General features: G+C 43.5%; 1 protein-coding gene across 2 annotated transcripts; it reads left to right on the forward strand.

Annotated features, from left to right (window-relative positions):
* Positions 1 to 15: 15 nt before the first annotated feature.
* xrcc3 (X-ray repair complementing 3) lies at positions 16 to 13210 on the forward strand. 2 transcript variants are annotated; one of them, XM_085372907.1, is made up of 7 exons: positions 16 to 116; positions 3016 to 3153; positions 3235 to 3432; positions 12249 to 12403; positions 12471 to 12683; positions 12763 to 12800; positions 12886 to 13210. In XM_085372907.1, the coding sequence occupies exons 1-7, from the start codon at positions 62 to 64 to the stop codon at positions 13115 to 13117; spliced, it is 1029 nt and encodes a 342-aa protein (XP_085229033.1). In that variant the 5' UTR covers positions 16 to 61; the 3' UTR covers positions 13118 to 13210. The 2 variants fall into 2 exon arrangements, with proteins under 2 accessions (XP_085229033.1, XP_085229034.1); XM_085372908.1 differs by having other exon boundaries at positions 3061 to 3153.
* The last annotated feature ends 779 nt before the right edge of the window (positions 13211 to 13989 follow it).

Consider the following 13989-nt stretch of genomic DNA (forward strand, 5'->3'; position numbering starts at 1 on the left):
TCGATGCAGTGGCGCTTTTGATGTAAACAAACACACAGTCGGATGGACGGAGGTCAGCGGGATGAACTGCGACCAACTACTGCTCCACCCGCGGGTCAGCGCTGCCCTGAGGAGAGGTAACAGCACCGAGCTCATCTGATGTTATTAATCTGCAGTTATTCCAACTATTCTGGATTTAACAGGGAGCCACTGAGGGGAAGCCAATATAGGAGAAATATGGTCTCTCTCTATAGTTTTTTCTCTCTCTTTTTAAACCTTTATTTAAAGGTCAGTACAAAGTAGAATTAAAACAGTATTACATTGAAGGTGTTGTACTTAAAGAAATTGTAAACCACAAACAAACAAACGACCATTTTTCAGAACCTACAATACGCATACCGGTACGCTAAGGGGAGAAGTTTAACTGATTAAGCCAAAGAGTAAAGATTGGAGGATCTTTATTTTTTCACATACAACCATAGCCTTTGGGGTTAGTAGAATTCTTAATTGAATTTAGATATTATAAAAGCTCATAGGAGTATACATAAAAGGAGGGATGTCTCCCTAAACATTTGGATTTGTGAATATGAAATTTAACCTTTAAGATTAACAAGTTAATCATATACCTGTTATCAATGTTGAATTGTCTTTAGTTTTTGTGGAGCCCAAATAATACGTAGTTTCAGAACAGTGCAAATCCTTTAAATACATGTTCTGAGATAAAAACACATAATCTCTGCCAGAAGTCTTACCAACAACAGTTTGTATTGGAGATGCCAGTGGCCTGTGGTATGAAGGGATATTAGTGTTTATTCTTATAAAGCATACAAACCCCTGAAGGTATAGACCCAAATGCTTTAATATAATTGTCATGATTTATTGCTAAATATCTTTTAGTAAAGATGGCGCTGGAGTGACGGCAGCCTTTCCAAGTAATAGACCTCAATACTTGAAATGTGCAATTCACTTGTATTTTTATTTTTTATTCCTATTTATTCTATTTATCCCCTTCGTATATTTTATTTATATTGTCTCTGTATTTATATATATGTGTGTGTGTGTGTGTGTGTGTGTATGTATATATATATATATATATATATATATATATATATATATATATATAAACACCCAGCACGCCCCTGCGGGCGGTTTATCCTTCAAGCTCGGGTCCTCTACCAGAGGCCTGGGAGCTTGAGGGTCCTGCGCAGTATCTTAGCTGTTCCCAGGACTGCGCTCTTCTGGACAGAGATCTCCGATGTTGTTCCTGGGATCTGCTGGAGCCACTCGCCTAGCTTGGGAGTCACCGCACCTAGTGCTCCGATTACCACGGGGACCACCGTCACCTTCACCCTCCACATCCTCTCGAGCTCTTCTCTGAGCCCTTGGTATTTCTCCAGCTTCTCGTGTTCCTTCTTCCTGATATTGCTGTCATTCGGAACCGCTACATCGATCACTACGGCCGTCTTCTTCTGTTTGTCTACCACCACTATGTCCGGTTGGTTAGCCACCACCATTTTGTCCGTCTGTATCTGGAAGTCCCACAGGATCTTAGCTCGGTCATTCTCCACCACCCTTGGGGGCATCTCCCATTTTGACCTCGGGACTTCCAGGTTATACTCGGCACAGATGTTCCTGTACACTATGCCGGCCACTTGGTTATGGCGTTCCATGTATGCCTTGCCTGCTAGCATCTTGCACCCTGCTGTTATGTGCTGGATTGTCTCTGGGGCATCTTTACACAGCCTGCACCTGGGGTCTTGCCTGGTGTGATAGACCCCAGCCTCTATGGATCTTGTGCTCAGAGCTTGTTCTTGTGCTGCCATGATTAGTGCCTCTGTGCTGTCTTTCAGTCCAGCTTTGTCCAGCCACTGGTAGGATTTCTGGATATCAGCCACCTCCTCTATCTGCCGGTGGTACATACCGTGCAGGGGCCTGTCCTTCCATGATGGTTCCTCGTCTCCCTCCTCTTTCTTGGGTTTCTGCTGCCTGAGGTATTCACTGAGCACTCGGTCAGTTGGGGCCATCTATATATATATATATATATATATATATATATATATATATATATATATATATATATATATATATATATATATATATATATATATATATATAATATTCTGTAACTCTGTAACTTCTGTCGGTGCTGTGCTTTTTTGGAAATCGAATTTCCCAGAGGAACCCACCCGAGGGATTAATAAAGTTCTATCTTATCTTATCTTATCTTAAATTGAAATGTAGACAAAATTCGTCATATGAGAAAAGCATACAATTTGAATCGAATAATTGGTTGACTAAAATAATGTTGTTCCTAAACTAAGAAAAAAGTTTTCTTTATATAGGATATCCTTGTTATTCCAAATATTATAACTGTGTAGACTAATCTCTCTCTCTCTAGTCCCTGTCAGTACTCTTGCTACAGCATTTTGAAATAACTGAAGGTATTTTCGGGGAGTTTTTGCTACATCTTCATAATAATGAACCAGCCTAGAAGTAATAAATGCATAAGCTAGTTTTTCAGCATCACTCTGAGACAGGGTAGCTCTAATTTTAGAGATATTGTGCAAATGGAAGAAAGCAGTCCTACATAATACCTACAGCATCCTCTAATTGTTCTAATAGGATATCATGGTCGACAGTATCGAACACTGCATTGAGGTCTAGCAGGACAAGCAAAGAGATGAGTCCACTGTCAGAGGCCATAAGAAGATCATTTGTAACCTTCACTAAAGCTGTTTCTGTGCTGTGATGAACTCTGAAACCTGACTGAAACTCTTCAAATAAGCTATTCCTCTGCAGATGATCTGTTAGCTGTTTGACAACTACTCTTTCAAGAATGTTTAAGATGAAAGGAAGGTTAGAGGTTGGCCTGTAATTAGCTGAGACAGCTGGCTCTTTTTAAGAATCCATTCAAATTATTACAGATTAGACAGTGAACACCAAAGATTCAGAGATGTGATGAATTGCTTGGACTTCCTTTTTTTGTGGTTGTTTCCATTGTTTCCACGGTAACCACTTGTGCTTCTCCTGCTGCAGTTCAGCTAAAGTCTGTGAAGGATGTGGTTTGTGCTTCTGCTCCAGACCTGCAGAGACTCACCGGTTTGTCCAACTCTGATGTCCAGCAGCTGATCACTGCTGCCGCTGCCGTCTGCAGAAGGCACCCTCCAATCACAGGTCAGGAGAAGAGTCTTACTGGACACACTGTGTGATGTGATATCATGCATTAACCAAGTGTGTGTGTGTGTATGTGTTCAGCACAGCAGCTGCAGCACGGCGTGTCTGGCGCCCAGCTCAGGCTCGGCTGTCCAGTTCTGGACCGCCTTTTGAGGGGCGGTTTGCCTGTGGGGGGCATCACTGAGCTGGCTGGAGAGAGTGGCACCGGCAAGACTCAGGTGGGCCTGCAGCTCAGCCTCTCGGTGCAGTACCCAGCAGAGCACGGAGGGCTGGGAGCAGGTCAGTGAACGCACCATGATTTTGCCAATCAGTAGGTTTGTGATACATTCAGTGAAAAGGTTGTGGCTAAGCAGCTTACAGCAGTTTTGGATAAACACAATATTCTTGACAAATTTCAGTCTGGCTTACGCAGAGCTCATTCTACTGAAACAGCCCTTCTTAGAGTTTCCAGTGACATTTTGATGCAAAACGATGCGGGAAAATGTTCTGTTCTGCTGATGTTGGACCTCACGTTGGCCTTTGATGCAGCTTACCATCACGTTCTGCTTGAAAGGCTGAAATATCAAATCAAATCAAATCACTTTTTATTGTCACATCACATGTGCAGGTACATTGGTACAGCACATGTGAGTGAAATTCTTGTGTGCGAGCTTCACAAGCAACAGAGTTGTGCAAAATACAATAATGTAAACAAGCAAAATACAAGAATGGCTACATCTGAAACTAATAAATATATGTACAGTGGGGCAAAAAAGTATTTAGTCAGCCACCGATTGTGCAAGTTCCCCCACCTAAAATGATGACAGAGGTCAGTAATTTGCACCAGAGGTACACTTCAACTGTGAGAGACAGAATGTGAAAAAAAAATCCATGAATCCACATGGTAGGATTTGTAAAGAATTTATTCGTAAATCAGGGTGGAAAATAAGTATTTGGTCAATAACAAAAATACAACTCAATACTTTGTAACATAACCTTTGTTGGCAATAACAGAGGTCAAACGTTTACTATAGGTCTTTACCAGGTTTGCACACACAGTAGCTGGTATTTTGGCCCATTCCTCCATGCAGATCTTCTCGAGAGCAGTGATGTTTTGGGGCTGTCGCCGAGCAACACGGACTTTCAACTCCCGCCACCGATTTTCTATGGGGTCGAGGTCTGGAGACTGGCTAGGCCACTCCAGGACTTTCAAATGCTTCTTACGGAGCCACTCCTTTGTTGCCCGGGCGGTGTGTTTTGGATCATTGTCATGTTGGAAGACCCAGCCTCGTTTCATCTTCAAAGTTCTCACTGATGGAAGGAGGTTTTGGCTCAAAATCTCACGATACATGGCCCCATTCATTCTGTCCTTAACACGGATCAGTCGTCCTGTCCCCTTGGCAGAAAAACAGCCCCATAGCATGATGTTTCCACCCCCATGCTTCACAGTAGGTATGGTGTTCTTGGGATGCAACTCAGTATTCTTCTTCCTCCAAACACGACGAGTTGAGTTTATACCAAAAAGTTCTACTTTGGTTTCATCTGACCACATGACATTCTCCCAATCCTCTGCTGTATCATCCATGTGCTCTCTGGCAAACTTCAGACGGGCCTGGACATGCACTGGCTTCAGCAGCGGAACACGTTTGGCACTGCGGGATTTGATTCCCTGCCGTTGTAGTGTGTTACTGATGGTGACCTTTGTTACTTTGGTCCCAGCTCTCTGCAGGTCATTCGCCAGGTCCCCCCGTGTGGTTCTGGGATCTTTGCTCACCGTTCTCATGATCATTTTGACCCCACGGGATGAGATCTTGCGTGGAGCCCCAGATCGTGGGAGATTATCAGTGGTCTTGTATGTCTTCCATTTTCTGATGATTGCTCCCACAGTTGATTTTTTTCACACCAAGCTGCTTGCCTATTGTAGATTCACTCTTCCCAGTCTGGTGCACGTCTACAATACTTTTCCTGGTGTCCTTCGAAAGCTCTTTGGTCTTGGCCATGGCGGAGTTTGGAGTCTGACTGTTTGAGGCTGTGGACAGGTGTCTTTTATACAGATGATGAGTTCAAACAGGTGCCATTCATACAGGTAACGAGTGGGGGACAGAAAAGCGTCTTACAGAAGACGTTACAGGTCTGTGAGGGCCAGAGATTTTCCTTGTTTGAGGTGACCAAATACTTATTTTCCACCCTGATTTACGAATAAATTCTTTACAAATCCTACCATGTGAATTCATGGATTTTTTTTTCACATTCTGTCTCTCACAGTTGAAGTGTACCTCTGGTGCAAATTACTGACCTCTGTCATCATTTTAAGTGGGGGAACTTGCACAATCGGTGGCTGACTAAATACTTTTTTGCCCCACTGTACAATATATAATAGTATATGCATTTCTGGATGTGTATACTAAATATTTTTCTACGTGTGTGTGTGTGTGTGTGTGTGTGTGTGTGTGTGTGTGTGTGTGTGTGTGTACATATTTTACAAATTAAATAGAGTAAACAATAAATAAAATATATAAAATAAAATATACAGAGTGAGACATGTGCAAAACAGTGGCGTTACTGTACAGTATGGAGTGCATAATGTTAAAGTTCCAGTAGTGAAGCTGAGGTGTCTATGAAGTGTTCAGCAGTCTGATGGAAGCAGTCTGAACAGTTTATGGCTGGGGTGACTGGAGTCCTTGATGATCCTCCCCGCTTTCCTCAGGCACCGCTTCCTGTAGATGTCTTGGAGGGAGGGAAGCTCACCTCCAATTATCCAATTATATTGGGTCGGTGTATATGGATCTGCCTTAAAGTGGTTCTCCTCATATCTGTATGAATGATACTTTTCTGTGGCAGTTTCTAAGTACTTCCCTCACCTACGGTGTGCCACAAGATTCTGTATTGGGGCCTTTATTGTTTTTAATACATCTACTTCCTCTCCAGCATATTTTGAGCCCCTTTGAGGACATTTGCTACCACTGCTATGCAAATGACATCCAGTTATACTTTTTGTTTTTAAGCCCCAAGATGTTTGAATCTGAATTCCTCGTACAGTGGGGCAAAAAAGTATTTAGTCAGCCACCGATTGTGCAAGTTCCCCCACTTAAAATGATGACAGAGGTCAGTAATTTGCACCAGAGGTACACTTCAACTGTGAGAGACAGAATGAAAAAAAAATCCATGAATTCACATGGTAGGATTTGTAAAGAATTTATTCGTAAATTAGGTTGGAAAATAAGTATTTGGTCACCTCAAACAAGGAAAATCTCTGGCTCTCACAGACCTGTAACGTCCTCTGTAAGAAGCTTTTCTGTCCCCCACTCGTTACCTGTATGAATGGCACCTGTTTGAACTCATCATCTGTATAAAAGACACCTGTCCACAGCCTCAAACAGTCAGACTCCAAACTCCGCCATGGCCAAGACCAAAGAGCTTTCGAAGGACACCAGGAAAAGTATTGTAGACCTGCACCAGACTGGGAAGAGTGAATCTACAATAGGCAAGCAGCTTGGTGTGAAAAAATCAACTGTGGGAGCAATCATCAGAAAATGGAAGATATACAAGACCACTGATAATCTCCCTCGATCTGGGGCTCCACGCAAGATCTCATCCCGTGGGGTCAAAATGATCATGAGAACGGTGAGCAAAGATCCCAGAACCACACGGGGGGACCTGGTGAATGACCTGCAGAGAGCTGGGACCAAAGTAATAAAGGTCACCATCAGTAACACACTACAACGGCAGGGAATCAAATCCTGCAGTGCCAGACGTGTTCCGCTGCTGAAGCCAGTGCATGTCCAGGCCCGTCTGAAGTTTGCCAGAGAGCACATTGATGATACAGCAGAGGATTGGGAGAATGTCATGTGGTCAGATGAAACCAAAGTAGAACTTTTTGGTATAAACTCAACTCGTCGTGTTTGGAGGAAGAAGAATACTGAGTTGCATCCCAAGAACACCATACCTACTGTGAAGCATGGGGGTGGAAACATCATGCTATGGGGCTGTTTTTCTGCCAAGGGGACAGGACGACTGATCCGTGTTAAGGACAGAATGAATGGGGCCATGTATCGTGAGATTTTGAGCCAAAACCTCCTTCCATCAGTGAGAACTTTGAAGATGAAACGAGGCTGGGTCTTCCAACATGACAATGATCCAAAACACACCGCCCGGGCAACAAAGGAGTGGCTCCGTAAGAAGCATTTGAAAGTCCTGGAGTGGCCTAGCCAGTCTCCAGACCTCAACCCCATAGAAAATCTGTGGCGGGAGTTGAAAGTCCGTGTTGCTCGGCGACAGCCCCAAAACATCACTGCTCTCGAGAAGATCTGCATGGAGGAATGGGCCAAAATACCAGCTACTGTGTGTAAAAACCTGGTAAAGACCTATAGTAAATGTTTGACCTCTGTTATTGCCAACAAAGGTTATGTTACAAAGTATTGAGTTGTATTTTTGTTATTGACCAAATATTTATTTTCCACCCTGATTTATGAATAAATTCTTTACAAATCCTACCATGTGGATTCATGGATTTTTTTTTTTTTCACATTCTGTCTCTCACAGTTGAAGTGTACCTCTGGTGCAAATTACTGACCTCTGTCATCATTTTAGGTGGGGGAACTTGCACAATCGGTGGCTGACTAAATACTTTTTTGCCCCACTGTATGTGCTCCTGACAGACATGTACCTAAGATAATGAATGCTTTTGGTCCCCTTTCGATATTTGTGAAGTCAGCTATCAGGAACCTTCATTTGCTCCCTGTTAAATCCAGAATTGAATTCAAAATCCTGCTCCTCACATACAAGGTCTTAAATAATCAGGTCCCGTCTTATCTTAATGACCTTATAGGACCACATCACCCCATTAGAGCACTTCGCTCTCGCACTGCAGGCTTACTTGTTGTTCCTAGAGTATTTAAAAGTAGAATGGGTGGGTAAGGCTTCATTTTTCAGGCCCCTCTTCTGTGGAACCAGCTTCCAGTTTGGATTCGGGAGACAGACACTTTCTCTACTTTTAAGATTAGGCTTAAAACATTCCTGTTGGCTAACTATATGTTAGGGCTGGACCAGGTGACCCTGAATCCTCCCTTAGTTATGCTGCAATAGGCATAGGCTGCTGGGGGACTCCCATGATGCATTGAGTTTTTCATTTTCAGTCACCTTCTTCACTCACTATATGTTAATAGACCTCTCTGCATTGAATCATACTTGTTATTAATCTCTGTCTCTCTTCTACAGCATGCCTTTTATCCTGTCTTCCTTCTCTCACCCCAACCGGTCGCAGCAGATGGCCACACGTTCCTGAGGCTGGTTCTGCCGGAGGTTTCTTCCTGTTAAAAGGAAGTTTTTCCTTCCCACTGTCGCCAAAGTGCTTGCTCATAGGGGGTCATTTTATTGCTGTTTTTTTCTGTGTATGTATTATTGTAGGGTCTACCTTACAATCAATGTTCCCTCTAATTTTTCACGTGTCTGAGCGAACACACAAACTCCCTGAGCGATCCCTTGGACCACTGTGAGCGACATCACACGTGTGCACTGTGGTCACGCCAGCGTTTACATTTATGTTAGACTACTTTTAATTAACTGCTTTAGCCCATTTACAATGAAAATGTAAAAAAAAAAAATCTAGTCATTGACCTGTGTAGTATGTTAACACTATTGGAAGTAAAAAATAACTTGAAGTCCAATTTCGAAAACACAACTTTCTTTTTTTTTTTTTTTTTTTTTTTTTTTTTTTTTTAAATATATAAAGCTTTGACTTATTATGAGTCTGTGGTCTGGGAGAGAGTCCTGTAACTCTGTCTGCAAAATATAGTACATAATGACCAATGCTGGGCAATTAATTATATAGTTACGTCTTCAAAAAAGTAACTGAGTTATGCAAACAACATTTTTTGCAGCTATTTTTTTTTTTAATGCAGCCAAGGCGTTTTTTAAACTAACATTTCAAACTATTTACAGAACAATCAGCTGTTCTGCATCAAATCTGATGCCACACAAATAATTTGTGCCACTCCAAAAAATAATTTCTGTCCACTATAAGATAAAGGAGAACAACAGCCTGATACGTCTGGGAAGGTTCTCAGTCATCCAGGTCATCGTAGTCAAAGGAGCTTGCAAAGAAAAGCGTCTGGACTTCTTTAAGTTGCTTGAAGACGTTTCACCTCTCATCCGAGAAGCTTCTTCAGTTCTAAGGTCAAATGGTGGAGAGTCCCAGATATAAACCTAGTGGGCGTAACCCCCCACAGAGGGACAAAAGGACCCCCTGATGATCCTCTAATCGCCTGAGCCAAGGTGTGAAACTGGGTGTGGGTCCCAATCAGCCAGAGTTTCGGGTGAGTTCATTGTGAAACCTGGCCCCACCTTATCATGCGAACTCCTGAGATCAGATGGCCCAGGATGTGAGTGGGCGTTAAGGCGTCTGGGAAGGGATCTCAAAACTGGATTATAAATGGCAGAGAGTTGGTGTCGTAAAACCACCGCCTCTGTTCAAAGATGGTCGCTCACAGTGGACATAGATGGCTTCTTTCACTCGTCTTTCAAACCATCTGTCCTCTCTGTCCAAAATGTGAACATTGGCATCCTCGAAAGAGTGACCTTTATCCTTAAGATGCAGATGGACAGCTGAGTCTTGTCCTGTGGAGGTGGCTCTTCTGTGTTGTGCCATGCGCTTGTGAAGTGGCTGTTTGGTCTCTCCAATGTAGAGGTCTGGGCATTCCTCGCTGCACTATACAGCATACACCACATTGTTAAGTCTGTGTTTTGGCATTTTGTCTTTCGGGTGAACCAGTTTTTGTCTGAGCGTGTTGCTGGGTCTGAAATGCACCGGGATGTCATGCTTGGAGAAAACTCTCCTGAGTTTTTCTGATACACCGGCTACATAGGGGATGACAACATTGTTGCGTCTGTCTTTCTTATCCTCCCTCGCTGGTGTCTGGTCTTCTTTTCTGTGCCTCTTTGCTGACTTTAAGAACGCCCATTTAATGATGGTTTGAAAGACGAGTGAAAGAAGCCATCTATGTCCACTGTGAGCGACCATCTTTGAACAGAGGCGGTGGTTTACGACACCAACTCTCTGCCATCTATAATCCAGTTTTGAGATCCCTTCCCAGACGCCTTAACGCCCACTCACATCCTGGGCCATCTGATCTCAGGAATTCGCATGATAAGGTGGGGCCAGGTTTCACAATGAACTCACCCGAAACTCTGGCTGATTGGGACCCACACCCAGTTTCACACCTTGGCTCAGGCGATTAGAGGATCATCAGGGGGTCCTTTTGTCCCTCTGTGGGGGGTTACGCCCACTAGGTTTATATCTGGGACTCTCCACCATTTGACCTTAGAACTGAAGAAGCTTCTCGGATGAGAGGTGAAACGTCTTCAAGTAACTTAAAAGAAGTCCAGACGCTTTTCTTTGCAAGCTCCTTTGACAACAGCCTGATACCTGCAGGCCTGACAACAGGAGATGTATCACTCCTGTAACACCTGTAACATTCAGCAGTCGCCTCATTGTTCTGACACACACAACAAAACTATTGACTACACTACACACTAACTACACAGGATTTGCACTAAACGTCTCAAATCTCTCACATCTCAAAACACCGCCATCACTCCTAAAACTTCCCCCCGTTTCTTAACAACTAAATGCCACATTGCCATATCATTTTTTGATTGGTTGACATGGTACTTTTTTGGACGAATAGGAAAGGGAGAGGGGGGTAGGGTTTGTTTTTGCTCACAGGCAGAGAGTGTTTTCGAGCCTTTTTTTCGTATAAAACGCCGTTTTTACCGTTTCTTCCCGCAGTAAATATAAACAACGATAGTATTCAGGAAGAAAACCAAACATTGCAGATATTTTTATCATAATTATGGTTTTACGTGGCCTATCAACTCAATTTAAAAACTAGTATAAAGTCCACACTTTTTCCGTCAATTGTTCCGTCTGTCCTGCTCACATCTCCAATGGTTGTACACGTTGTCATTAACGTGGCTTCACTCCACATCAGCCACGGCGCTTTGCTAGCTAAAACACCGGTGTCAGCATATAAGAACGCTGTCATAGCCTGTCAACGATGTTGATTATCTGCGTATGTGCGAATGTGAATCGCATTATTGGCTGGACTATGGGATAAGATGGCATCGTTCTAATCCCATATGGGAGCAGCCAGTCACTTACTGACTAACACTGCAAAACAGAATTGTCAAAGTATTAATTTTAATTTCAATTCAGGTTAGAATTTTTGTGCGCAGAGACCGTGCCTACAGTGCGCAATTGCGCACGTGCGCAGCTTAGAGGGAACATTGTTTACAATATAAATCGCCTTGAGGCGACTGTTGTTGTGATTTGGCGCTATATAAATAAAATTGACCCACCTCTCACTTTGGATGCTCATGTCAAATCTCTGGTTTGGTCTTGGTTTTATCACTTAAGAAACATTGCTAAATTAAGCCCTATTGTATCTCGCACTGAACTGGAGTTGTTATACATGCATTCATTTCATCATGATTAGACTACTGTAATTCACTGTTTACATGTCTAAGCAAAAACTCCTTGGAGCATCTGATGATTGTTCAAAACGCTGCAGCAAGGCTTCCGGCCAGATCATCAAAGTACTCACATGTGACACCGTTGCTAATACAGTTGCACTGCCTCCCCATTAAATTCAGAGTCCATTTTAAGATTCTGGTTCTGACCTTCATGGACAAGCACCAGCTTGCATCATTGAACTTTTAAAGCCCTATGTCCCTAGCAGGTCCCTGAGGTCATGTGATCAAGCCCTACTTGTTATTCAGCATACAAGGCTGAGAACTAAGGGAGACAGAGCTTTTACCACTGTGGCTCCCAGACCATGGAACTCTCTCCTACTGAGCTTAAGATCTGTGGACTCAGTAGTCTCTTTTTAATAACAACTAAAAACACATTTTTAAATTTGCATTTTTGTTAACTTTTGTCTGTTTTTGTTTTATACTTAATCTCTGTGTGAAGCACTTTGTAATCTTTTATCTAGAAAAGTGCTATATAAATAAAAATTTACTTACTTACTTTACCTGTTCAATGACCTGCTGATTTGTAAGTTAATAAATAACCTCTGATATGTCACATTCATTATTTGTGTGTTCGTTGTTGGTTCCAGGTGCGTTGTATGTCTGCACTGAGGACTCATTTCCCATTAAGCGTCTGCACCAGCTGATTGGCGAGCAAGTCTGTCTGCGTTCTGACGTTCCTGCGGACCTTGTAAGCAGTCTTCGCTTCAGCGACCACGTTTACATTGAGCATACCGCGGATCTGGTAAGTCTGATCATGCGACATCTGTTCAGACCCCGTTACAACCCATAACTTCTTGCTCTGTCCTCAGGATTCCCTCCTGGTGTGCCTAACACGCCGTGCCCGCCTCCTACTGACACGCGGTCTGGTGCGACTAATCGTGGTCGACTCAGTGGCAGCGCTGTTCAGGACCGAGTTCCAGGCCGATGATTGGCTAGAGAGGAACAGACAGCTACTCACCTTCTCCTCCATGCTGCATCACCTGAGTCAGGAGTTCAGCACACCTGTGCTCTGCATCAACCAGGTAACACCATCCAGGTAGCACACCAGAGTTCAGTCTCTTATCTCTGACCACTAATCAGTGACAGGTGTTTGTTTTCCAGGTAACAGATGTTTTCAGCCAATCACACAACAGTATGGGGTAAATCAGATATCTTCTTTATGAGCTGATCACATTTTGACCTTTGACCTCAGAACCACTTCAGCATAAATTTCCTCCTACTCAGGCCTTCGCTGTCCACCGTGTCTCCTGCTCTTGGGTTGGCGTGGGCCAATCAGGTGATGGTTCGGCTGATGATGAGCCGTCTCCAAGGAACGGTCGTCCGTGGTGACCAGAGCAGTGCTCTCCGCAGGTTGGAGGTGGTGTTTGCGCCTCACCTGGCACGTGACGGACAAAACGCTGCCGTGTGGAGGGAGGGGCTCAGAGGAGTTGAGAGCTGGACTTCAAATAGAAAATAAACTTTATTAAACAGCATCAGTAGCATCAGATTATTAAAGAGTGATCACACTGTTTCCTGACTGTTCTGAAGGTTGTGGACACTGATGCATTGACTGGGGGTCAGACAGGTGTGTTAGTGGCCTCATATCTCTTTGATCTAGACAGAATGAGCTGGGAGGTCCAGACTGATACATGATCCTGATTTTGCTGTGCAGGTGGACTCTGGTCTGTTCAGGAGCCTATGATTCGGTTCTGGTTGACCCGCTAAAGTGGATTCAGATTATTTTCAGACTGAACCTTTTCAATTCAATTCAATTTTATTTATATAACGCCAGATCACAACAAAAGTCGCCTCAAGGCGCTTCATAGATACAGAGAAAAACCCAACAATCATATGACCCCCTATGAGCAAGCACTTTGGCGACAGTGGGAAGGAAAAACTCCCTTTTAACAGGAAGAAACCTCCGGCAGAACCAGGCTCAGGGAGGGGCGGGGCCATCTGCTGTGACCGGTTGGGGTGAGAGAAGGAAGACAGGATAAAAGACATGCTGTGGAAGAGAGACAGAGGTTAATAACAGATATGATTCAATGCAGAGAGGTCTATTAATACATAGTGAGTGAGAAAGGTGACTGAAAATGAAAAACTCAATGCCTCATGGCAATCCCCCGGCAGCCTACGTCTATTGCAGCATAACTAAGGGAGGATTCAGGGTCACCTGGTCCAGCCCTAACTATATGCTTTAGCAAAAAGGAAAGTTTTAAGCCTAATCTTAAAAGTAGAGAGATAGTGTCTGTCTCCCGAATCCAAACTGGAAGCTGGTTCCACAGAAGAGGGGCCTGAAAACTGAAGGCTCTCCCTCCCATTCTACTTTTAAATACTCTAATGTCATTT

This window comes from Diplotaxodon limnothrissa, linkage group LG15, assembly GCF_057381915.1.
Source record: "Diplotaxodon limnothrissa isolate DT_005_m linkage group LG15, D_limnothrissa_male_GT1.1, whole genome shotgun sequence".
NCBI lineage: Eukaryota > Metazoa > Chordata > Actinopteri > Cichliformes > Cichlidae > Diplotaxodon > Diplotaxodon limnothrissa.